The sequence below is a fragment of the Rhea pennata genome, chromosome Z (assembly GCF_028389875.1).
Source record: "Rhea pennata isolate bPtePen1 chromosome Z, bPtePen1.pri, whole genome shotgun sequence".
NCBI lineage: Eukaryota > Metazoa > Chordata > Aves > Rheiformes > Rheidae > Rhea > Rhea pennata.
Genome location: NC_084702.1, coordinates 11,568,580 through 11,593,709, shown reverse-complemented (window position 1 = coordinate 11,593,709; position 25,130 = coordinate 11,568,580). Strand labels below are relative to the sequence as shown.

The window sequence follows — 25,130 nt, the reverse complement described above, 5'->3', positions numbered from 1 at the left end:
GCACAGGAGCAGTAAGAAGGAAAGACCGGAGAAGGAAAATGTCTAAGAAACAAGAACTGGCATAAAGAAATCGTCGTGGGCTGACTGCAATGTCCTGTACCACTGGTCACCTCACTGTAGGAACTGGGATGATGTGGGCAGAACATACTTCCAAAGCAAGAGAAGCTGAGGCCAGGAAAGGTGGAAGAGAGGTATTTGATGCAAGCTGAGCCTGAGGAAAGGAGTGGAAAGATGTTCTCCTATATATTTCATTCTTTCTTTTTTCTTTTTTTTTTTTTTTTTTTTTTGCTTAGTACATGAACCAGTAACTAAAATTTTGTGTTAATTAGCAATAAATTTAAAAAGTATCCCAAAGTCAAGACTGTTTTGCCAATGACAAACCCAGCAAACCTTCCTTCTCCACAGCACACAAAGATTTGACATAATGCTTGCTGTGCATTTAAGCCTTGGAAAGTGAAAATTTCTCTGAGAAATCTCTGGGAGCTGCATATGCTCATCCACTCTGAAAACTCAACCGCCCCAATATAAATACAGTCAGTGTAGGAGACTGCGATACCTGGAGCCTATTCCTGGTCTGGCTATATGCTCACTGTGTGCACAGACTAGTCACTGGACCTTTATGTGTCATCCTTTTCATTTCATTTGGCATGGCTTGTCTGTCAGTGACCCGATGCCACTCTCAACCAATCAAGAAAATGGAAAAGCTGGAAAATGCTATCCACTGATACACAAGGATGGGTCCCACCATCCTGCAAGCATTTTAGCAGCACAAACTGAATCAAATACTCTATTTTTTTCTTATGAACAGCAGTATATTGGTTGCTTTCTTGGAAGAAGTTGTTCAAATGCTTTAACAGTTGACACAGACACCAGTTCCAGAATGTAAAAACTCTACCCTTCTGCTGATACTGTTTAAAAAAAAACACTTTCCTTAGACGGAGGAATCTGGTTTAAGAGGACACTGTTAGCAGTGTCTGCTCTTTGGTATTCGTTTAGCACTTGTTCTCATTGATGTCAGGCCACCACGTCTGTGCTGGAATTATTTATTTTACAGTTTAGAATTATGATCCAATAAATGTTTGAAAATGTGTAAAGATTGGAAGCTATGGTATATGGTGAAAACAAACACAGCTGCATTTGTACATTACAGACCCAACTTTTATTTCAGATTTACAACCAGATGAATGTACAAACAAAATGGGTCCACTTAAGAGAATGGAGTTAAGGAGCAGCTGCACTGGTGAAACTGGGATTGGAGCCTGAATCTTTGTGTTTTGTCCAGCCCTGTGCCCCTCCAGGAGGCGGTGTCAGGGGAAGGAGCTTGGGTCACTGCTGAAATGAATGTTTCAGCTTTTATTCAGAGCAGAAGGGTGTTCTAATTTGAATATTTGGTGCTGTGAAACACTAGTGGATAGTTTTATTTCAAATCACAATCACTCTGAGCTCTTCGGAGTTTACTTCCAAGTATTTGTATTTCTTTGCTTCTCAAGGAAATACAATGGTGATAGATGATGAGAACTGAAATACAAGTCAGGAAACTAGAAGGTATGGTTCCCTTGGTAATCATGTATCATCCAGATTGCTCATATTAAGGCAACACACTAATAATATGCACAGTAACACCATAGACTTCACTGCAGATGAGCTGTGGTGATGCATTATATCTGTAACGGGAACTGTAACTTAAGCATTGCCTGGTCTTTGTACGTTACGTGTTTTGATTCATACTCCGTTTTACGCATTGCCAGTGCACTGCTGTGCCTCGGCAGATTGCGCTGCAGTGTTTCCGTGCGCTCCCGCCACGCGTGAAGCACAGGTCTTCAAAGGGGGTGTGTGACGGCTGACGCGTCCCTGGGGGAGCAGCCCGTGCGGGGTGGCAGGGCGCCGCGACACCCCGACCCACGCGAGGGGATTTAACACCCGCTCAGCAAGCTGGGGAACACAAGCCATTTCTCAGGCAGCGAAAGCAACGCCGCCAGGTGTATCACGCGTATCTCGCACGCGGAGCAAATCGCCGTGCGCGCTGGGAAGCTTTGAAAATAAGTTGCGAATTCTTGGAAAGAAGAAGTTCGTGAGCGGCGGGGGGCGAGGGGCCGCGGCGGCGGCGGGGAGGGCGCTCGGCGGCGCGGCCGGGAAGGGGCGGGCGCCGCCGCCGCCGCCCCGCGACGCGCTATAAGAGGCGCTGCGGGCGCGGGCGGCGGCAGCGGGGCCGGGGCCGCGAGCGGAGCGGCGCGGCGCGGCGCGGGGCGCGGAGCGGCGCGGAGCAGCGCGGCGCGGAGTGCGGTGGCCGCCGCCGCGGCGCGCGGCGCGGAGGTAGGCGGCGGCGGCGGCCGGGGGGCGGCCGGGAGGCGGCCGGGATCCGCTCGCCGCCGTCCCGCTCCGCTCATCCTCCGTCGGGGGAAAAGCGAGCGAAGCCGGGGCGGAGGCAGGAAAAGGGAAAATAAAAATAATGATAATAAAAAAGCAAGTTTCTGCGGTGCCGTCTAACGCCGCACGGCAGCGGCGGGGTGGTGCTGGCGTGCGCTTTTTTCCCTTTCTTCTTTTCTTTTCCTTTTATTTATTTATTTATTTATTTTAATTTTGCTCCCTTTCGCTTTATCTCGAGCGAACCACGTTGCTGCGCGGGGCGGCGCTGGCGCGGGGCGGCTCTGCGCGGCGGCGGCCGCCCGGCGCCGATAACGGGACGGTTCCCACGCGCGCGCGGGGCCCGCGGGGGCGCGCGGAGCCGGCGCTGCGGGCAGCGGCCCCCGCTGCGGGGCGGGAGCCGCCGCGGCGTGCGGCAGCCGCGGCCTGAAGTGCCGCGCGGTGGCCGGTCCCCGGCCGCTTGGACCGTCTCTCCTTGCTGCCCCGTGTCGGAGATGTGCAGCTGCCCCAGGTGCTTTGAGCGCGTCGAGGGAAAGCGGGGCTGGATTAGCAGCTCCTGCTAAAAGTGTTGTTGTGCCTGATTTAAAGCATTAACCCCTCGCCTCTCCCCGGGGTTAGGATCGTTTTCTTCTTTTAGACTTTAAGGCTGCGTATAAATAAACTTCCTCGGCTGATCAAAGTTAATCTTTAGTGTGTTGGACTAGACCTTACTGAAGCCGGGGAGATTCAAGCGTGTGCTTACATCCATAGCTAGATCGGCGCCAGGAGAGGGAGTGCGCTGGAGAGTGTTGATATGGATTGATACATTAAAATTCAGTGAATAGGTGGCCTTTGAAAATGTGTCAGTGTTTATACAACAGGGAGCAGCCCTATCCTGGTGATGATCCAGTAACAGCAGATGTCAAGCTAGCTGTCTTAAGGCTTTTTTAATTGAGCAATCTTACTTAATTGTGAAAGGAGGTTATGATAATAAGCATTCAATGCGACTGCTTTTTGTGTCCGGCCCTGGTGGCACATTGTTGCTTTTGAACGAGTGGAAATGGCTGTTTATGATGAGACCTTCCCAAAGCATACAAATCTTTGTGTGATTCTGTGATGCCCCTGCAGGCTGCTCAGCTAAACAGGTACCATTTTTGGCTGTTCACCATGTTACAGATGTGACGGATAGTAATACTGTTGGTGGCTCATTACAAGTCGCGTTAACTGGAATTTTAAGATATGTAAGTGTGGTGCTATACAGTCTGTATCTGGTATGCTTGGGACAACTAAGGGCAAGATCTGGTGCCTCCACTAATGACATCTTGCTTGCCATATAATTCTGCTTCAGTAGGATTGAACATGATGAAAACTAAAAAGTAGCTCTTTCCAAGTTGTCGATAAGTGTTGTAGCCTGGAAAACAAGAGATGTGTGATAGAATTTAAATGGAACTTTTAGAGAGATGTATTTCTAACTTTAAAAGTTAATAAATCACTCCTTTTGTGGTTAGTGCAGGTGTTCTGGGGGGACATTTGCTCACCTCTGGATTGCAAGAGGTTAGAATAGCTCCCTTCTAGTATTAGTATGTAATAATCAGCCCAGGCAGCATAGCCCCAACATTCACAGTAACTTTCCCTTAATAAATTAGTGAAGTTCCTTTTCCCACATGATACTTGTGTGTTTGGGGGGGGGAGGGAGACACCTCAAGTGCAGCTATGTGTAAGACTTTCGCATTTACAAAAATCATGGCAATCTTGGATCTCTGCTCCAAGTGTTGTCCAAATACAGCTGCACAGTAATGCAAGCAGATCTGTCGAAAGTCGCTCAATGGTCTTTCACCCAGAGAAACTGAGGCCCCTATGAATGGGTTTGGCACAGAGGACTGCTGGCAAACCTTGTTTGTAATGCCAAATTTATTTTCAAAAACTGTTGTTGCTTGTTAGTATTGACATAGAGATTTGGTCCAGTACCAAATGTGATAATGATTAGTGTAGATAGTAGTGGCTTCTTGTGGATTGTTAAACTACAAAAAAAAAAAAAAAAAAAAAAAAGAAAAAGAAAAAAAAGAAAGAAGAAAGAAATGCCATGAGTGGTAAAGTATTAGGTAAAACTGAAATTTGGACTTTGTTCTAGAAATAATCTTTTCTCCAGTATTCCTATGATTGAGCTCTGCCTCGGCTGTGTGAAGATAAAACAGGCCACTGTAATTCAGGAATAAACTCCAGTGACATGAGGAAAGCAGCTCCGGACCTTCTACATAGATTCGGGGCTGGAGCATGTAGTGCCTCATGCAATAATTGAATACATTATATGCAGTTCACATAGGGTCTTCCCTTGCCTTGACCCCTGCAAGGCTAATGTCTCACCAGTGAGTTCACCTAACAGACCTGCAAAACCAGAGGAGAGAGAAGATCTGTCCCGAACTCATCTGCGCTTGAATGTGATCAGCTCTGCTTCTGTTTGAGCTCACGTGTTGAAACACACGATAATGTTTTGTGGGGTGTGGTTTCTTCATAATTTTAATCCAACATAATTGAAGGCTGTTGCTGAAGTCGTGGACCTGCCTCATTCCCCACCCCCAACTGCCTACTCTTCTTTCTCTCCTTACCTGCTCTATCCTGGGTGCTAGTGTTCGTGCGCTCTGATCCAGAGCAAGCAGTTGAAAACTACTCTCTTCTTCCTGGCCGATTTACTTATTTATTTAATGTTCTCTGGTCAGCTTCTCAGTATGGCTTTGTGAACAGTGGTGCCAGAGTAAAGATGACGGAAACGGATCAGAAAAGGGAACAAGACTACCGCTTTCTTTTTTAAGTAACCTTGGAGCAAGCATCCTTGGTGTTTATATAGGTCTCATGAGCTGGGCAGTACACCACATCCTGAATAAGTCTAGAGGGCACAACTGACCCAACAGCGCTGCTTCTCTGTTCTCTTTTACGGTGATCGTTCTTGATGACTCTTGCTGTGGGAGAGATGAGGATCAGAACCCCCTGTTTTATTGTGTGACATATTTTTCCTGGTTCATCAGAGGCAGCTAGAGACTGTGTGAACTTTTTCCAGGTTAAATGTGGCATAAATTCATTCTCTTCAAGACTGTTGTGTTTTTCTGCCAGCAGAGAATATGAATCCTGAACTCTTAAAATTTTTCTCTATACTTACTGTGCACATTTGCAGTTAGTGATACTAAGAATAATATTTTAGAAGTATCATTGCCAGGTGCTACTTGCAGTATTACACAGGAGAAGGTCACCACAAAACAAAAGGGGTTAAAATACCACAAATTCTGTAGCTGTATAGCCTAGACTTCTGTGTTGTACAAGAAGTCATATGGAGTAACTCAAAAGAATTGCTATGATTCAAGCTACTGACTAGAGTACTGAAAATAGTTTCTGCCCTTCCCTCCTTCCCCCTGCCCCAATTAAGACAGTTTCTCTACAAAAGGTGCGGGTAAAGCTAAACCTGTTGTTTTTAGCATCTGTCACTGGACAAAAACATGTGAGCTTGCCCCCAAGTGATGAGAACAAGATGGAGTAGGATGGAAAACGTATGTGGGGAAAACCAGGAACATTGAGAACTTTATTCTTTGGGTTATTAGATGAAGAGCTTGATCACAGATCAGAACAAGAATGCACATCAGTTTGAATAGCATGAAAATCAATATGCAAGGAGACCTTTTTCTCTTCTGTTGCTTTCTGTAGGAGTGTTGCTTAGCAGAGTTTTGCCTAATTCAATTAGGGATTGGTTTGTGCTACATTAACTTTATTAGGGAACCATTGGCATTACACAGGAGGAAAAAAAGGGAGCAAAGAAGCATTTCCAAGATTGTTCTGGTTTGGGTTAGATAAGAAGGTTGTTCTTTGGGAAAGAGCAAACAAAGCCGGAGCCTCTGACCACACAGGTCAGAGATCGCTCCAGAGGTCTGGCCTCCCTTTTTGCAGACAGCTGGCAAGCAGTGTTGCACACAAGATGCAGAAATGGCCCAAACCTGTTACCATTTTCCTTGTGTGGCTCTTTGAAACAACCTGGAGCATTTCCCATGGAAAGACTGTTCCCAGGAGCAGGGAACAAAATTAACACTGATTAATGATCTTGATTATTAGCTTAATAAAAGCCAAAATTCTGCTATTTGGAAAGATGGAGAGTAGCAGTGGTCTGGATGGCAAGTGCGGGACTAAGAACCAATAAAACAGGATTTCCAGCACCTGCACTCATCTGCCTTGGTGACGTCATGTCCATTTTTCCCTTACCTGTTTTCACTGTGGTCAAAATGGTGAGATCATGAAAGTTTGCATTCTGCAAGAGTGAAAGTGCAGTCTTTCTCAGCTGCGGCACTGTAATGCATCTTTCTGAAGATCCTTGACTGCATTGCTAGAGTCAGCAAACCTGGTTTCAAGGCCCAAGCTTTCAAATGTGGCTTCTGCTTTTGCAGGTGAAATGTTGTGCCTTCAGAAGAAACAAATAATGAAATTTCTTTTGTCTGGGAGATGTATCAGTGGGAAATATATTGATATTCTAGGGATGTATTGTTGGCTTTTCTTTGTTTCTTCTCCTTGTCCTAATCATGCTGTCATAAGAGGCTCTCTGCTATGACTGTCAACAGAAGCACAGTTAGTGGAAAGGACTTTATCTTATTAAAGAACTTCTATCCTCCAAATAATAAAAAGAAAAAAAGCACCAACCCATTGTGAGTGCAGAAGTACAGACAAAATTTTCTGGCAGCAGTGCTTGAGGCAGAGTTCAAAATCTAGAATGAAAGGGTTTATATTTCTTAATTAAAACAGAAGATCAATTTATTTTTTTATTCTACCAGAGAAAAAGCATATGAAATATTTCAAGACAATGCTCTGTCATTTCTTTTCTTCATTTTGAAATATTTTAGCTATTTTAATAACTCTTTGCCCTATCAAATCAGAGTGACAAATCATACTGTCTTGTTTCCTAGCTCTCACAAAGCTACATTGAAAGATTTATCCTAATTAAAACAATAGGAGTTTCTCTAGCATCACTGGAGAAATCTGGATTTGCTCCTTTTAGCAGACTGACAGCATCTCATGTACACTGATTGTTTTCAGATTCCTTCAGATCCGTATTTTTACTTGGCTTTTTTTTGTTTTGTTTTGTTTTGTTCATTGCTGTGTCTTTCAGTGCTTCGATCCCTGTTCTTGTGACATCCTCTTAATCTTCCAGACTGCTACAGCTTTCTCTCCAGTTGTGATCTTATACCACAGCAGGCATATTTGCAATCAGCTAGATTGTGTGAGTATGCTTGGACTGCAGTGGAAGAGTTTCAGTGAGCACCATTAAGGATATCCTGAGCTCAACAGTAATCATGTGGTTTTGGATTCTATATTACTTAACAACTGGCCAATCTCTTCTGCTTACATTTGTATCTTGCAAGCTTGTTGCCCTTCTGGTGCTTTGTGCCACTTTTACACCTACCTGAATTGTTTTCCCTTCCAAGTCATTTGGTCAAAATTAAGTAGACCGCAGCTCTTCACCTCTGTGCTTGATCCCTTGAAAATAACAGAGCTCTGTCCCTGTGCATCATGAGGGGTGGCTTAGGACGTGAACAGGATTTTGTCATTCTTTTTTCTTCTAGGTCAACCCATGTATGATATTAAGTGCATGTATTTGCCTGCCTTGCATGTCTATCATCTGCCTTGATGATGCTAAGGACTGAAGCTTCAGCACTAGGCATCCGATTCCTCCAGCTGCAGCTGAAGAGTATAAAGTGTGTGGAGCAACTGTTCCTCTGTGGGTCAGGCAGAAAGGGGAAACTTCCGCAGCACGTGCTGCTAGCTGCCCAGTGCCACACCTGCTGTGGCAGGTGCTCCGGCTGGTTTCTTATCACGTATACCAGTTATTTTCCTATTCTTCCCTGAATAACTTTAAAGATAAGGGGCTATTGAACTCTGCATCAAATGCCAAGATTGATCAGAAATTTGTTCCTTTTCGTGTTGACACTGTTTTCAAAAGTACTTAGTCATCTGTCAATAGCTTTAGAAGATTTCTATTTTTTTTCATCCATATAGTTAGAAGGTCAATATGGTAGCAAAACACTTGTTGATCTGTCTTCTGTAGACTTTTGAAGAACAAACCCTGCTCTTTGTCAACCACTCCAAATACTACCATTGAATGCTTTTTTATTTTTTTGACAATGTCATTTCCTTGCATTGTGTTAGAGGCTGTTTCTTCGCTTACGATTTTCTGCGTAGTTTAGGAATCTTTTGGTTTCATCTGCTCTTATCTATACCTATGTTACAGCATTAACGTCAGTGCAGTTGTGTTCATATCAGCCTTAACAAACAGCTTGTTCATTATGCCAGCGAATTGCAAAGGCACCACTGGGATGTTTCCTGTCATATAAAGCCATATGGTGGTTTGCTTTTATTTATTTTATTTATTTACTTATTTTACTGGACATATGCATGGCATGTTTGTCCCAGATGGTAAAAATCAAGAGAAAAATGTCAGTAAAGATTCCCTAGATGTTACAAGGTAGCCATGTATCTCCTACTGTAATTTAATCTTGTGCCAGGCACAGTTTGTATCTTTGTCTTCTCCCAAAATGAAAAGCAAGCTACAAAAACCAAGATGATGTAGGAGAGGACATTCCCTTGAAAAAAGAAAAGAAAAAAAAAAAACACAGTAAGGTGCTTCTGAAGCTGCAAGGCATGATGAATTCACTCAAGAGAAGACACAAGCACTTCAGGACTCTGTTTCACCTTGAAACCTTCTGCCCTTCCCCCCATCATCTATAACTGCAGTCATGTCACTAATGATAACATCTCACTCGCTAATTGTTTCGTTCAAAGACCAAGGGAAGCGCTTCATCATAGCACAGAGGTTTTCATGTATAGGGTATTACGGTCGTGCTGATTGATGGTCCAGCCACTCTGCAGTAAGGACACAGAGCACCAGCCAGTGTACCTGTGTTAGGTCAGGTTTGTGGTTGCTTTGCAGAGATACGGTGATTAAGTGGTGAGGGTGTGCTCAGTTGGGGGCGATGTTCAAGAGTACAGCTGGCTTGTCTAACTCCCTAGGAGCTCCTGGATTTCTTTTCCCGAGAGCTGATGATGTTGATGACTTTCTTGGATGTCCTTGTTGTCTTCCTCTTCCTGGAGGTTGCTGCCAAGCAGAAAAGTATCTTTTCCAATGTCGGATGCTTCATGCCTTTTCCCACTTGCAAAGATATGTCATTAAACAGAGTGTGTTATCAGCTGGAAAAAGTGGCTGTGTAACACAGCTTTTTGCAGACTGTGTATCGACTATACTACAGTTGCTCTCGGATCAAAGCCTAATGACATGAATTGAGCTCAAATGTTGCAATTATTATTTCAGTAGGAATGTTGTATTATTTCTAAATTACACTGCAGAGAGGAGCTCATTCTTTGAAAGCCAAAAAAAAAAAAAAAAAAAAAATTGGCTCATGTGGACTCTGGATATTTGAACATTGGTTGTGATAAAGTAAATCAGTTGTTCAGTTAGTCTTCTGGGATTTCTGGAACCTTGCTTTTTTTCTGTTTGTTTGCCCCAGAGAATGAACTAAATCTTTCACCTTTTTCATCTGAGAAGGGGGAACACTGAGTATAATGAGTGTTGAAGTGTTTCATCTATTTCACAACTTTCAGTGGAAGTAGGGTCTTTTGTAAAATAGATGACTGGATTTCATCTTGAATATTATACTTGACGTTTAAGAAGCTCATCTTCCTCAAGTGAATGCCTCTCGTCAATGGGGTCAGTTCGGTAATGGTGCAGGCAAACATAACTTCTTTTGCTGCAGTGGAGCTGTGCTTGTTTTCAGTAATGAACCTTCTGCGAGTGTGAGAAGTATGAGAGCTGTTTCTTGTAGTCATTCTGGTAAGTGGACATTTCTCCCACATGAGCTGGGAAAGGATTTCCAATAGTTTGTCATGCTGTGTCACAAGGTAAGCTGCTGAACACCAACAATTTCAGAAAATATGGCTGTGTGTAAATACCTGAGTAAGCACTGACTACTTTAGAAATCATAGTGCCATTTAAGTTATGGAGTAAATTTGTAAGTCAGTTTTGAGGTCTTTGGGAAACTGTCCCTTGTGACCTATTTTTGAGAGGTAAATGCAGGCCAACCAGTGCCCCGAGCGTGCTTCCTGGGGGTTCACTTTTGATGTGAGAGGCAAACCAGAGTGTTTTAGAAGAACTTAGGGCCAAGGATTCAAGTGCTTATGATACTCCTTCTGAGGCAGGTCTTTCAAAACGATAATCCTCCTGCTGGGCTGTTCATAGCTGGTCCTTCAGAAGTGCTCTGTGTGCAATATACTGATTTTTGAAAAAAATCCAGCTGCTTATTCTTAGTGCTCATGTTAGCTACCTTTAGAAACCTCTTACAATTTTGACTGAATAATTGGGATGCCTGATTTTGGCCCCAAATGTGACATTGGATGAGTTCCAACTCATGGATCTGGAGCCTGGACCTTGCTCTGGCTTTCTGTAGCACCTAGTATGGCAGGCAGAGCCTGATACTGGGCTCTGTGACAAGACTAACAGTTTTATTAGCAGTAGTTAAAATAGGTGTTTTCTTGTCACCCTTTGCTGAAAAGAGCAGTTCTTTTCCACCAATTGTCTCCGATCTTCTGTGAGGTCGTGCCACCTTAGAGAACAAAGAAGTCATTTATACAATGTTCTGTAGCTGTGTACATCCTGAAGGACCCTGTGAATGAGTGAGGAGCAATATGTCTCGGTTCTGTTTAGATCGGAGATTGCAGATCACCGGTGGAATTCCATGGGAACGTGTAATCGGCTTCCTGATATTTTGCAACTACGCGCTGAGAACTCTCATAGACTTGACACTCTCCTCAAGGAGGGACACTGAGTCAAACCAGTTGTGTATTAGCATGAAGCTACATCTTTCTTCTAACGTGGTCTATAGTCACTTAAAAAGCACTTCTGTCATATACAGCATTGTTATTTAGAAGGCAGGCAGATGACCAAGTTGTTTTTTATTAGTGAACACTGGATAGCAAGACCAGAACTTGCTTATTACCAGACCTAAGACCAGGTAGTCAGTGTGTGTATAGTGATGTAGTCTAATAGAGGATATTGCAAGAATTTAATTAGGACCAAAAATACCTGGGTGACGATATTTGGCCTGCTTGTCCAGTGGCTCTCCTGTAACAAAAAGGAGTCAGCGTAAACCATGTGGCTTGATCTGGGTGATTTTTGAAGAGAAACACTTCCTTCTGATCACATTTTTGTATGTAATACGAAACTTGGTGTCTGATACATTTATTTGGCAAATCTGAGAGAAACAGAAGCCTTGGGGGGGGGGGGAGCCTTAACAAAAGATTTCGTTTTAGTGCCTATGTAGCTCAGCTGATAATGATTGTGTGTCCCAGGCATCAGGCTGAGTTCAAAGCTCATCCTTCCACTGCTGATCCTGCATTGCTCTACCTGTGATTGCTACAGAGTCTAACAGTGCTTAAACCAGGAGACGGACACGTTTGGGATCTGTTTGTTGTATTCTCATCTCTGCTTTTGCTTTGCTTGTGCCTGTGGGTGAGTTGCTTCAACTCTATGCTGCTAATGCTTTACATAGCATCTTTTCGTAGCTTAAGGATCTCGAGGTTAAAAAGGTGATTTTTAAGGAGCAATGTTATTTTTAATTCCTAGAAAAGTATCATTTTTGGGTGGCAGTTTTCCCTTTTTTCTAGAGCTCAAGTAGGCGTCAGGAGTTCTTTGACTTCTTTAAAGCTTGTTAGAGGTGTGAATGTTCAAAGTTTGCTCCTGTTTGACAGGCTTTGCATGAGTTGTTTTGACCACAGAATGTCCACTTACTCTTGCTTCTTTATGCACTGACTTTTCTGCTCTAGTTCGATCTCTTGCAAGCAGGATAAATAATGGTTTGTGTGTCCTTAGCTGCTCTTTATCTAGCCCAACCTCAATGGAATTGGGACTAAAGCTGTTTTTCCACCTCCCTTAGTCTCACTGAAGTGTAGATACACAGGACTTTTCCCTCTCAGGGTATTGTGGTGAAGCTTTCCTCTTCCCACACATGCCTTAAGAACTTCATGATGCATCCTCCCATCACATATTGTACAGAGTAGATGTAGTTGTGCAGGAGTAAGTCTCTTCGTTGCAGCCACTGTGCTGGAGGAAGCCAGAAGCTGAGATTTAGGTGTTCTGCAGAGAAGTCGCCAAGACACCAGATCCTGATTTGGGGGATCTGCAACTCTTGACTTAGTTATCTGTACCTCTGTTCCCCAAATACCCAGCCAAGCTAATAATTCACTGATGGCTAATTTTGTAGGAGTCAAGTTGTCAGTTTTTGAGGCTGGGGCTGTCCCCTGCCCTCACTGTTCACAGCTTTTAAGGAGGCTGACTCTCAGTTGATGGCATGCTGAGCACTGAGGGACTTTGTCCTTGGACCTGGGCTTTGCAGAGTTGACATGATTCGTGATACTGTTTGCTGCATAAAGTGCAGTCTGATACTGTCCAAAGGAAATGAAATGATAAGATATGCCTCAGCATTTCCGAAGAGCACTCTGTTTCCACTCAAACCCAGTGTTCTCGCTTCAGTTGTCCCTTTCCTTCCAGGGAGAGGCTCTTGTTTGATTTGATATATACTTATCCAGAGGCTATTGGAAACAGGCAGATGTACAGCTTTCATCTGAGGCTGAATGTTTACAGTACTAGCCCATGTCTGCTGTTAGGACAGGAACAGCGCTGGCTCTAGTATTGCAGAGCCATGCCATGCCCTGAAAACAACATTTCTGTCCTCATAAGAGCACCATCTCTAGATGTTAGATGGATATTCTCTGTGGCTGCTTGGTGTGTGGACAGCTGCCAGTGATGGAGGCTTTTGTGATGTGGAAATCTGTCCAAGAGCACTGGACAGAGGCCACTAAACAGATTTCATGGAGGCCACTGAAGGTCCAGTAACTGCTAACAGCTTTTAGATCTGTTGACCAAGGCTGGATTTGAGTTGATGCTAGACCATGCTGTAACCTATTGCTGGGATACTGAAAGGTTCCAATCTCATAGGTTTGATAAGTTTACTTTTTCCCCTGTCTAAATAGTGATTTCTTCTTCAGGGGAAAGGTTTTTTTGCCCCCAAAGAAAGCAAACAGCTGCATTGTTTGCAGAAAGCTGCTTTTGAAGGCTGTTGTGTGTTTGCTTAGTACAGACACTGGGAATGGGGGTGGAGAATTGATCCTGTGCCATTCCAGCATTTTTCTCTTATGTATTTTTACAGCTGTAAAAATACATACTTTTGTATTTAAGATGGGTTGGGTCTAGACACTCCTAGCATATTGGCCAGTGGACTTTTAACAACTATTTTACTTCCATGTAGCAGAAGAGCACTGATCTATTAAGAAAGGGTTAGTCAAAGTGTGTGTTTCATTGTCAGCATTTGTGGCACTTCCTATATTATCTTTTAAGAATGTTTTCTGACTTGCTTTCAGATGGAATCACAGCTGTATAGCTCTGGATCCAGTGCGGGATTTCTGCAACAGGGAGAAGCGTCAAATGCAGGGAAACTTCTGCACACTGGTTTGTGGGACCAGTGTGTGTTCCTTCCATATGGACCCTGTGCTTTGATTGTGCGGAATGACACTGTGGCTGCTGGTTTAAGCCAGTAAAGAAGGTCTTGACCTACTACTTTTTTTTTAAGAGGAAAGCAGGTAGCCTTGAGCCAGATCAGAAGACAAGCAACCTTCTCTACACCTTCTGCATGTCCTCTGATGTCCATTGATTTTGCAGGTTGAACATCCTCCATAATTGTAAGGGCAAACCTGTCCCCAGTGAGAGGTGGGGGGAGACTCTAAGTCAGATGTGGAGAAGTATTTGAGCATTCTGCTTATTTGATCGCTCCTGTGGATTTTTTTGTCAGGAACTGACGAAACTTGGAACAGTATTAGGAAACAGCATGCTAAGGGTACACAAGTCTAAGTAGTATGTTAGTAGAGCATGCAGGAACCTTGGCATTCTGGATCTCCTCTAGGTAGTAAACTGCTAAATGTGAAATGGCCTCTTGATCCTTACTTTTCCTGGGCTGACTGGTTAACTGAATGTTCACTACTCCCGAATCCAGTGCAGTATCTACATGTTGCAAGAGATGTGCCTGGATTCAGGACGTAAATCCAAGCACTGATCACTTGTTTCAGTTACCAGTCAGCCTTTTCTGATGGTTCCTATTTATTATCTGTGTTAAGGAGGCAGTTAAGAGGTGATATGCTAGACAGCTGCTAGATGTTATTCCTAAGCTATTGGCAATCTGAGTTTCCTCCAAGCATGTTCCTTGAGGTCTAAGTATGCAGCTGTGTTGCACATGTTGGTAAAGAGGTGGAGAAATGCTGAATGTCTGAACTGGACAGAATTAGATTTCTGGGTCACTAAGAGAAGTAAAGCTACTGCCTTTAGGCTTAAAATTACTGTATGTATACCTCTACCCCTACTGGAAAACTTGAAGTATTCACACAGTGGAAAAGATTGTGTACAGCGGACCTCCCCACAACTAGCCTGCACCATTTGCTACAGCAGAGGGATTTTTCTACTTTCATGAAGTGTTCTATAAAATGAAGACATTACACTGTAAAAGGACAGGTCTGTTGTAAATCTCCATTCTCTTCAGCAGAATTGCAGTATTTTACATAACAGAAAATTTGTCCTACAGTAGCACAATCATTGTTTTGTTCTAGGCGTAGACAGTGTTGCTGCTTTAGATGGTTTTGAGTAAGCGTCAGGAGTGACCACTAGCATGTACCACTGACTCACAGAATTTTACTTAAGTGACATGTGAAAGCTTGCATTGGAAACTAGCTGATGTTTGTGAGTTTTGAGCCTGTAGTGCTAAATGGCAAGCTGAATTTCAAACTGTGTTGAATTTCCCAGACTGAGCTGAAGTAGTAACATAGACAGACTTCAACACCAACAGAGTGTTGAGTATATACAGCGGTCTTCCATGGCTCTGGGTTGTAATTATTGCCTTCTGACAGCTAGAAGAGCATCTGAAAGGGTGCTAATCCATTTTGCACCAAGATTCTGCAGAGCGCTTTCTGATGCCTCAGTAATGATTCAAGTGGACTTCTATCAACAGTGTACCAAATAAGTCAGCCTCTCATGTCTGTCAAGATTGGAGCCAGCTCTCAGCATCAAAAATATCTGTGTTGTCCAGTCTGAGAGGAAGTTGGGCAGGATAAGTCTCTGAAGTTGTCACCCCTGCATGGGGTGACGTGCAGGTGTGGGAGGTGTGACTGGGCACCCTTCGGATTCAAGTCTGCTTCTGGATCTGCTTCTTAGCTTAATGCAGGGACAGATCTGAACTCTGTTCAATCTTCAAGCACACTCCTTGCAAATTGGTGTCTTTGCTTTGTTTGGAACTTATGTGCAGACAAACTGATATTAGCTGAAGGCCAGCACGTTTGCTTTGTCCCCTGCAAGGTTCAGCTGAACTCTGGAGAGCTGGAATTCAGGCAGATAATCACAACCAAGTCTTCCTAGTTCTACAAGTTTCCACTCCTCAGCTGAAGTGTGATAAGTGATCAGATGCCTACATCCTTATCTCACTACAAAGTACTAGTGCAGTATGAACTCTACAACCTCTGTAAAACAGTGTTTCTCTATTTTTGGATCCTGGAGACTGCTTTTAACTGAGGGGCCAAAATCTAGATTTTCACCAAAGTGGATTGAACCAGCTGCTGTGTGAGTATCTTGAGCATCCTGCAGACTGCTCCAAATTTTATTCTGCCTCTGTGCCGGGTATTCAAGCAATGGAGTTGGATATATTTCCACTGAGAATGCCTAAGGTTTCTTGTATTCCCCAGGATCCCTCATGCTGTCTTCCTGCACACCTTACACTTGTGGTTTTGGGTCTTCTGCTGTAAATGCTGGAAAGGATTGGGAAGTATCTTGTTGCAGAATTTTTGGCAGTATTGAGGTGGTAGTGGGGTATGGAATAGGTGCTCTGAGCACCCTTCTGAAGTTAATATCCACTGCACGATAACCTACAACAGAAGAGGATTGATGGTCCCTTCCAGTCCTTTACTCCTTCATGCTGAGCTTCTCTTGTGGCTGCAGGAGTGGACTTTCTGGGAGAAAGGTTTATTTTCTTTTTTTTGGGGGCACACTGAACAGAGCAAAGCAGATTCAGGTCTGTGACTCACAAGCTGGTATTCTTACAGAAAATACTTGAAATGAGCAATTCATCTGGTGCTTTATGAAGGACTTTTCCACCAAGTTAGTGGTTACAGAGTGTCTGCGTCTCTTGCACTAAAGTGCAGTGAGTAATGCTCCCAACTACTTTGTGGTGCTTATAAAGGAGATGTTGTACCACCCCTTTAAAAGGGGTGGTAGCATTCTCTGCTTAGTTTCTTCTCTGGGTTATATGTTAATAACAGCTTTAAAAATTCAATACAGATATACAGAGGAGATGCTGCCACCTTCCATAACCTGGCAGCAGTGGGTGCACGTCAGGTCTGTAAGTGTGCGTGCGCAGTCCTCTGAAGTGGAGTTTGTCCTTTGACGTTGACTGCAAAGGACAAGTTTCTACCCCTGTGGATGTGCTTCCAGTCTGTCAAGTGCCCAGCTTTCAGGATGTCTGGGGATTTGCTATCTGTCAGATGTGCTTGCAGCTGGAATGTGTTAGCGTCAGGGTGCTCCAACATGCGGAGAGCATGGGGCAGGGTGAGGAGGGCACTCCTGTGAGTCAGCCACGTACCCCTCTCTGAAGAGGAGCATCTGCAGGCAGAGGTCACTTTGAAGTCTCGCAGTGCCTAGCAAGAGTGAGTGAGCCCATGCTGACTGTGTGCTCAGCTACCCGAGTAGCGACACGAGGCTTGGCTTGTAAGATTTTGTAGGCATCTGCTGCTGTTCTCTGCTTCTCTGTGCTGACATTAAGAAGCACTGTTGTCCTGTTGTGATACTATGGTATAATTATCCGTGGTACTCAGCATAATGGCTTTAATTGTTGTTAGTCAGGTTAGAGAAGTATTTTGTAAATGAGACCTATATGATTAGATAGAAGTATTTTTAATCTGTAAGACATCGTAATGATGGAATTTAGTTTTAGAAAAGACTTACAGATTTGTGATGTGAATGTTCGTTAACTCAAAGTTTACATCCAGAATTGCCCTTTTCTAGTCTTACTTTATTGTAGATCTTGCCAGAGTGTTTCCTGAATAAATCTTATGTGCCTAGTCTGTTTATGAATTTTGGAAATGTTTTAAATTCAGCCTGCAATCAGGCATGCAATGTTGAATCACAGGATTAGGATACTGGTATGTGGGACACTAGAATCAAAAGCATGTGTGTTCCCAGTCTAACAGATGTTAAAGCGACTCTGTTGCTATCTCTTCATGTCTTTGGACTGACTAGCTGTCCTATCAACACTAAGCCTGTCAAAGGGTATTCATGAACATAAATAATTTGGTGTGGATTAGTTAAGTTTCTGGGTAGACACTGCTATTCAGAACAAATACTCTTAATCTGAAGTGGCTTAAATGCGAAAGTGAATCAAACTATGTGAAGTTAATTGTGGAAAAGCGGGATTTAAGTTTCATGTAGTCTGAATTCACACCTTTTCACTGGAGTGAATCTTCCTATGTGTACTGAAGCCTACACAAGGGTATTAATAGCCCCAAGAAAATGAATGTGTTTTTCAACCCTTTTCACTTTCTCGTGCTCTTACAAGGTGCATACTGAATACTCCCTGATCACAACAACTTTGGAGACCAAGTTGCTGCAAGGCTTGACAGTGATTCTACAGCAATTTTCCATTCACTTTATCCAGATACGAACAGCTGCAGGATAATACTTAGCCACTTGCCTTCAAGGAGATGCACATTTTTCTCTCTCCCTTGTTAAATGCATAGTATTTTCTTCTACAAGCAGTGATGCTGATTTGACCTCAAAATGAAGGCATTCCTAATTTTGCAGTAGGTTTTTCACTATTGTAAAAGTAAATATGGAAAGAAGCTTTAAAAAAAGTTTAGGATGAATTGCATGGTACAGCCTGTTTGAGAGAGTCTCTAAATCAAGCTTTCAAACCATTTTTTTTTCTCTTCTGAATCGTTTTTGCGCTTGGATTTTTTTTTAGGCAGGAAGGTGGGAAATTGTGCTGCGAATTGTTTCATTCTTTTGTGCCTCAGAGCTTTGAGGTAATAGTCTGGGCTTGCTCAGACCCTCAGGACTCAGTTGGAGCAGGTGTAAGTGGTGTAAGAAAGCAGAGCTGGAGAATGCCAAGGGAGGCTACCTGGGGGCACAGAGGCAGGCTCTGCCTCTGTCCTTCTGTATGGCTTGTTGCCTTTTCTTTTCTGACACTTTTTCCTTTTCAACTTTTGCCTTCTAGTTAATGCCCAGCCACAGTGTCCCTGCTGTGTGCTGCCACTGCTGCTGCACAAAGGGAGCTGCTAGACTTTGAAGAAAGATGGCTTTCTGGACACAGCTGGGACTACTGCTGTGGAAAAACTTCACCTACAGAAGAAGACAGACTGTAAGTATTAGCCAGTGTTTTTCTGTTTGTTTTGTCCAAGCTGTAGCCTTGTAACTTACTGTCTAAGACAAATGGGGAAAAGGCCTTCAGGCCTTGCATCTAGTGGTCCCTAGGAGAACAGCTGGTCTCCTTCAGCCTTTTGGAGGGACCTGATGCAAGCCCTGCTGAGCTGCAGGTGGGCTGAAAGTTAGAGGGCTTGGAGGTGCTCAGGACTTCAGTCAGGACTCCCAGCGTGAGACAACATCAGAGCCTTCAAACTCTCTAGTACTTGTCAGACCAGGCAGGGAGGGTGCATGCCTGCTGTGCTCAGTGAGTGAACCTGTGCCGTGACCTGCTGTGCTCCTCATGTGAGGCATCACTGGACTGCAAATGTGAGCTTGGGTCCAAAAGCTTTAAATACTGTAAGCTGCAACAGCAGTAATGAAACTTTGCCATTTCCTAATGCCAGCAGTGTTGGGACATCTGTCAGAGCAAGCATTTTCAGTCTCTTTAATCAGGGAGAGAAGCCCAAGCCTATTGTGTAACTTTACAACAGGCAGTATAGTTTAAGTGACTGACATGAGACAAATTCTAGTATTAACAAGGAGATGAATTCATGTAACTGATGTTGTGCTACCAAGATATGTTCTGATTAGTTTCAGCGCTAGCCTCACCACCTATCACCAGTATGGGAAAATACCCAGCTAGGGCTGACAGTATGCAATGTGAATCTGTGTGGTGGCAAAGGAACAGGAGCGTGAGGTCAGCACATTTTTCTTAAGACATCAGAGGTTTCACTTGTCTTTGCGTTAAAGAGACCTTTCAAGATACTGTACCTCCAGCAGACAGCTAAAAGCCAGGGAGTATGTGCCATTTTCTCAGGGATTTTAGGGGATGACTGTGTTGGATGAGGGCGTGCTCTGTAGAGCAGGCATGTGGAGAGGAGCTGTCCTATTAGATCTGACCTTGAGGAGGTATGAGGAGGGAATGTGAAGGGAACATGAGTGGTGAGTGAAAAGCTGTCTGTCTGATAAGCTTTCTGAACCCTGCAAATGTCAGAGTGTTTGCCAAGGTGTCTGGGCCTGGGTCGTTTTAGAAACTCAGTCACAAGGTAGAGGTGGCTATCATGTTCATCCGTGGAGATGGAAACTGTGTCTTTGAAGTCTTTGCTCAAATGTTCGGGGCTTACAGGACTTATGTCTGGTGAATGCAGAGCTGGATTTAGTCTATTCTTACAGTGGAGCTGGGGAGTAGTCCCAAAACTGGCTACAGCTCCTAAAAGGATAGGCTCTTTTCAGTTAAATAACGTAAGTTCCTGAAGCTGGAGAAAGTTTCTTCTGTCCTTACTGCTAGGGATCTTACTCTAGTCCTCTTCCAAACCGACTTCAGTAAACAGAGGACATGGTTGGAGCCACTGGGCCAGTGCTTAAAGTGGTTCAAACTGGAGATGATAGAGGAGTTGTGAAGTTTTATAGTCTTTAGAGAGGAAGAGACACCTTCAGTGGCTGAGCCTTCTCAAATTAATGCATCAAGTCTGAAAGTTTAGTTGAAGAGGCATGGATCTAGCGTGACGTGTCTTATGAAGGTAACTGTAGGCTAGCTGGCTGCTAACAGAGGCACATTCAGATCATGTAGCAAAGCCAAAAAAAATGCAGTAGGCAGAGTGCATCTGTCGGTGCAAAACACCTTCCGGCTTGTATTTTGTTGTGTTCTTGGATCTGCTTAGCTATTTCCTAATACCTTCTGGCAGCTTCTGTATCAGTTTCCCATCAAGTAGCCCATAAGGTATGAAAGAAAGTGCTAATAATCCATTCAAAAACTATTAGTAAATTCACAATGAAAGCCTCAAGAGAGATTTTTTTGTTTTGTTTTGTGGGGTTTCTGTCTTACTAGTGGTTCTAATTTGGACTTTAGCTGGAGTGTCAGCAAGGGAAGGCTATTTAACAAAAAAGGGCAAGGAAGCAGTGAAATATCTCTTCTTGACATGCTGTTATCATGGCTGCACACTCATTTATTAATTTGCCTTGCTGTTTGGAGACCAGTGTCCTTTGGCTAAGTGCACTAGAGGTGGTTCCATCTCATTTGTACCTACTGAAGATGTAGTCCAGAAATTGCTTGATCCTTGTTCTTTTTCTCATGAGAGCTGTGGGCTAGCATTTGCTTCCCACTGAACCCTCTCCTCACCTGCTGTGAGTTTGAGCTGCATTGCGAAAACTGGGTTCAAAGCTCAGCCTGACGTGGGCAATTCAAGCATAACTTTGTACTGGATAACTTCCAACAGCACAAATGTATTTAGCCACTCTTTGGAGTGGGGGGAAGGCAAGTATGAGGGGAAAGTAGAGTAGAAAAATCATGTTCATGGATCAGAGTGGTGTAAAAATGCTCTGTTCTGGTTTAGCTCCTCTCATTAAGTGCATCTCCCTGCTGTAAGGCAAAAGGGAAGCCATCTCACATGGAGGGACAAATCAGGCAGGAGCTGCTGGTGGCTCCCTGCATCGCACCCAGACAGTAAAGCTGGGAAGGGTGGTTGGCAGTGAGATGGGAGTGGTAGACTGGTTAGTTCTTGCTCAACAGATATCTTGTCAACACTGAGGGTCTCAACATTGAATGGTATCCTGCATCAGCAGCCAGCTGGTATAAATTGGGCATGCTTCTGGGACTAGCTTCAGCAAAATTATGAGCGGGTTATTCAGAGCCAGGTGCCACCATATGCAGTTGGCAGGTTTCTCCTTGAATCCCTGATGGGGACAACAGAGGACTTCCAAGTTCTGAAGTTTCGTATCAGTGTTTACCAGGCTGGTCTAGTATTTACAGCGCAAAGCAGCGGATGAGGAGACGTGGTTTCCAGTATCTAGTTAGTATGAACTTGGATGAGGCATATTATCTACTTGCAGTATCTCTCTGTCCTCTGGAAAGGCTACAATGGTTGAAAAGCACTGGTGTAATTACTGTCACACAAAGGTCAGGAAACAGTAGGGGGAAGGAGCTTACTGAACTTTAGGAAAGGAAGAGGATTCATTTCTGGTTGAATAGAACTAGAGGTTAGCTGAGGAGTCCAAACTCTCTGCTTAAATTTCACTGACGCATTAAGTTTGACCCTATGTAAGCCCCCGTTTCAGCAACAGCCAGGCTGTATCGCAGAGTAGCATATCAGTTGCAGCCATAATGCAGCAGATTGCAGCTGCAGACTCACAACGTGGCCTCTCCAAAAAAAGTCCCTCCTTTGTGTCTCCTCCCCTAGCCTGTCAGTCTGGAAAGTTAGATGTTGGGTGCTTGTGCACAGGTATGGACCCAGGAACATCATACACATGGGCCACGTGTGGTTACCTGCTTGATCGTGCGATTACTGTAATTGGGCATGCAGTAGAAGAGCTACGTGTGCAGGTGGCCAGGTTCCCCTTTCTCCAGCGGGGCTATTTAGGCATTACTGCATACCTGCTAAGTGAGCTCAGGCCATGCCTGGAGCAGATGTTTCTCTGAGCAAGCAAAGACAGGGCTAGGAGGACAGTGTTTCTCTTCTGACTCTGTTGCAGCTGTAGCTGTAGGAGTGACAGAAGCTGCCTGGATGCTTTGGTCACCCTGGGAAGCCTGCATAGACCCAGCCAGTGCTGCTTTGGCAATGGGGCCAGCTACATGTGCCCCATCATCCCTACTGATACTGTTACTGGGAATAGCTTATCCTCTTTCACAGTTGCCCATCTCTTTCTCGGGAGGCAGAAGCATCCTGCTACTCTATTCTTCCATCTAGGGAGTCCTGGAGAGGGAAGGTGTAGATAACTGTCAGGGCTGACCTCTGGGATCTCTGGACCCTGGGAGCCAGATCTCTGTTCAACATAGTGCTGAAGAAAGCAGGTCATCACCGTTAGAGGTCTCATGTGTCTGCTGCAGGACTGCTTATTGTAAAAATGGAGGTCAGATGTTACTGAGGCATCTTGGTGGTTCTTACCCAAGAGTGGTAAAACATGTTCATGAATGCAACAGGTGGGAAACAGTACCCTAAACTCTTCCTGTAGAGCCCAGTGCTGTTACCAGCAGTGCCTATGAGGCTGTGATGCTTCATTTTCATTCTTTTGGATCCAGTTACCCTTGAAGGCTGACATCCAGCTGAGCTGTATCTGTAAGAATGCATCCTAGATGGTTTCCTCTGCTGGGTCCAGTGGCATATGTTTCAACATACCATTTTTTTACAGTATGTGATTATCCTGAGTCTTAGAATTTTCTGCTCCGTTTTTGTATGCAGGACCATCTGTTGAATGTCAAAAGCCTCACTTTAGTTGCTACTGCTGTAAGGTATGAAGACATATTAGTGTGTGTGGGGTTATATCCTCCAGGAGGGCACAGGTCCAATCCCACTGGCTTGGAGGAGTGACATAGGCATCTTACTAGGTGCAAGCAATATTGAGGTGTAAGCTTAACCTTAATAGCTCTGCTCTCATCATGCCAAGATGCTCCCACAGCAGTGAAATAAAAAATATAGCATAGCTGTGCACTGGCACAATTTTCATCTTTGACGTTAGTATAGAAGTTCAGTGGTTTAATACTAAGATGATGGGGTGCAAGCATTTCACAGCTAAGTGTAAAATGAGGCCAAAATCTACCAAATTACTGGAAGATATTTAGAAGGTGGGGGGGTTTTCTGTCCTTCAAACAACAGACTGACCCCCAAATAACCTCTCTCAAGTACATCCAGTTTAGTACTTTAAATTGCATGTATCAACAAGAAGTGCCCTGTAATTCTTAGCAGGGTATCCTGTGAACCTGTCTAGACTTCTTGGTCGTGGAGTGCATGGGCAAAGGGACATGAGACAATGCTCACAAAATCCCTCCTGGCTTACAAGTGGATTGTATTGGAATCTCTATTTTGTCCTGTGTTTTAACTATGACATCTTAATACTTTGTCATTGTTGTTTCCAGTTTCAGCTGCTGATCGAAGTCGCTTGGCCTCTTTTTATCTTCTTCATCCTGATCTCTGTAAGACTTTCATATCCGCCCTATGAACAGCATGAATGTAAGTATCGAACGTAGCAGCTGCACCCTGCATGGTTTATCATGGTTAAAGGGTTAATATTGCAACTGGCAAGAAACAAATAGCAGGACTAATGGTTCCATACCTCTGTTAGAAATCTTCAGGGAAGTTTTAGTGGTTCTTTTCCTTCCACCTTGGGGACTGCAGCATGTTCTGAGAGGTTCATATTGCTCCAGCACTGTACACTGCTGTTTCTGTTGCATTCAGTTTATATGTCTGTAATATATTTATAATGTGTATAAAGCATGTATTTTATATGCAGTGTATTATACATTATTATTATTACATTTATAATCACTTAGCCAAGAATTTGCTGTGGAAGTGTGGCAAGTCTGCAGAACCAGTCTGCAGAACCCACAACAGAACCTAAGCCTTGTTTCTCATTCTTTATCTGCATGTGACTTAGCAGAAAAAGAAAGTGGTATTCAGATCAGTAAGGAAGGAATCTCATTTCCAGACAGTAGTAATGTGGGTTAATGTACTGCACACACTAGAGAATACAAAAGCAATTCAATTCTTTTTAACTGTAGACTGTGTCAGCCCTTGCATTCAGTTGATTCAGCAGTCATACATTGGTGAGGAAAAACAGTTTACTTTTCTCTTTAGATCATAAATGGACACATTTCTGTTTTTCTTTCAAAGAGTTATTCCTTACACTGCAAAGGGCTATCTTTAGGCCTCTACATTGCTTGCCATTTGCTTTGGGAAGCATGGCTTGTTTATTAGCAATACCTAGTGTCTTACGGTGATTGGTGGCAACCTCGTACTGCAATTAGCTGACTCTGGAAGAGCTCTTTGTTTATCTTTCCTTTACCTGATTATTGCAAGGTAAGGGTTAAGGGTCAGCACAACATGATTCTGGAGGGCACTCTGAGGCATTTCATTCTTAAAATGGGTAAAGAATTAGCTCTACAGCACTGACCCTGCAATTCTTTGTAGTGTCTGGGGCACTCTACGTTGCTCTCTAGGCCTTCAAGCTGGCAGGAGTCTTTGCAGAGCTTGAGTGTTACACTTGCAGTTTCTCACTAAACTTTGCTACAGATACTGCTAGTCCCAGTTGGTGCTTAACTTTCTATAGTACTTGGCAGGCAATGGAAGTTTCCCTAAGTTAAATCTGATACTTTGCTGCAAGACATTTGAATTGTCTTTTCTGATTCAGCCTTACAGCGGTGTTAGGATAAAAACCTGCAATATGAACATGAAACTGGAGAGAAGCAAATGGAGCATTAAGCCATCTGCTCAGCTGGCATAAATATATGTAGAGCCTCAACAGTAATTTTCCCCAGCTGTGGGAGTGCTCCTATAAACTGAAACCCAGC

The 25,130-nt window shown here is 43.8% G+C and overlaps 1 protein-coding gene across 2 annotated transcripts in view; it reads left to right on the top strand.

The window, feature by feature from the left end:
• Positions 1 to 2,285: 2,285 nt before the first annotated feature.
• The window catches only part of ABCA1 (ATP binding cassette subfamily A member 1), a 97,576-nt gene continuing 74,731 nt past the window's right edge, over positions 2,286 to 25,130 (top strand). For both annotated transcript variants that reach the window (XM_062598928.1, XM_062598927.1), the window contains exons 1-3: positions 2,286 to 2,313; positions 18,663 to 18,806; positions 23,700 to 23,793. In XM_062598928.1, the coding sequence (XP_062454912.1) occupies positions 18,741 to 18,806; positions 23,700 to 23,793 (160 nt within the window). In that variant the 5' untranslated portion in view covers positions 2,286 to 2,313; positions 18,663 to 18,740. The remainder of the gene's footprint in view (positions 2,314 to 18,662; positions 18,807 to 23,699; positions 23,794 to 25,130) is intronic.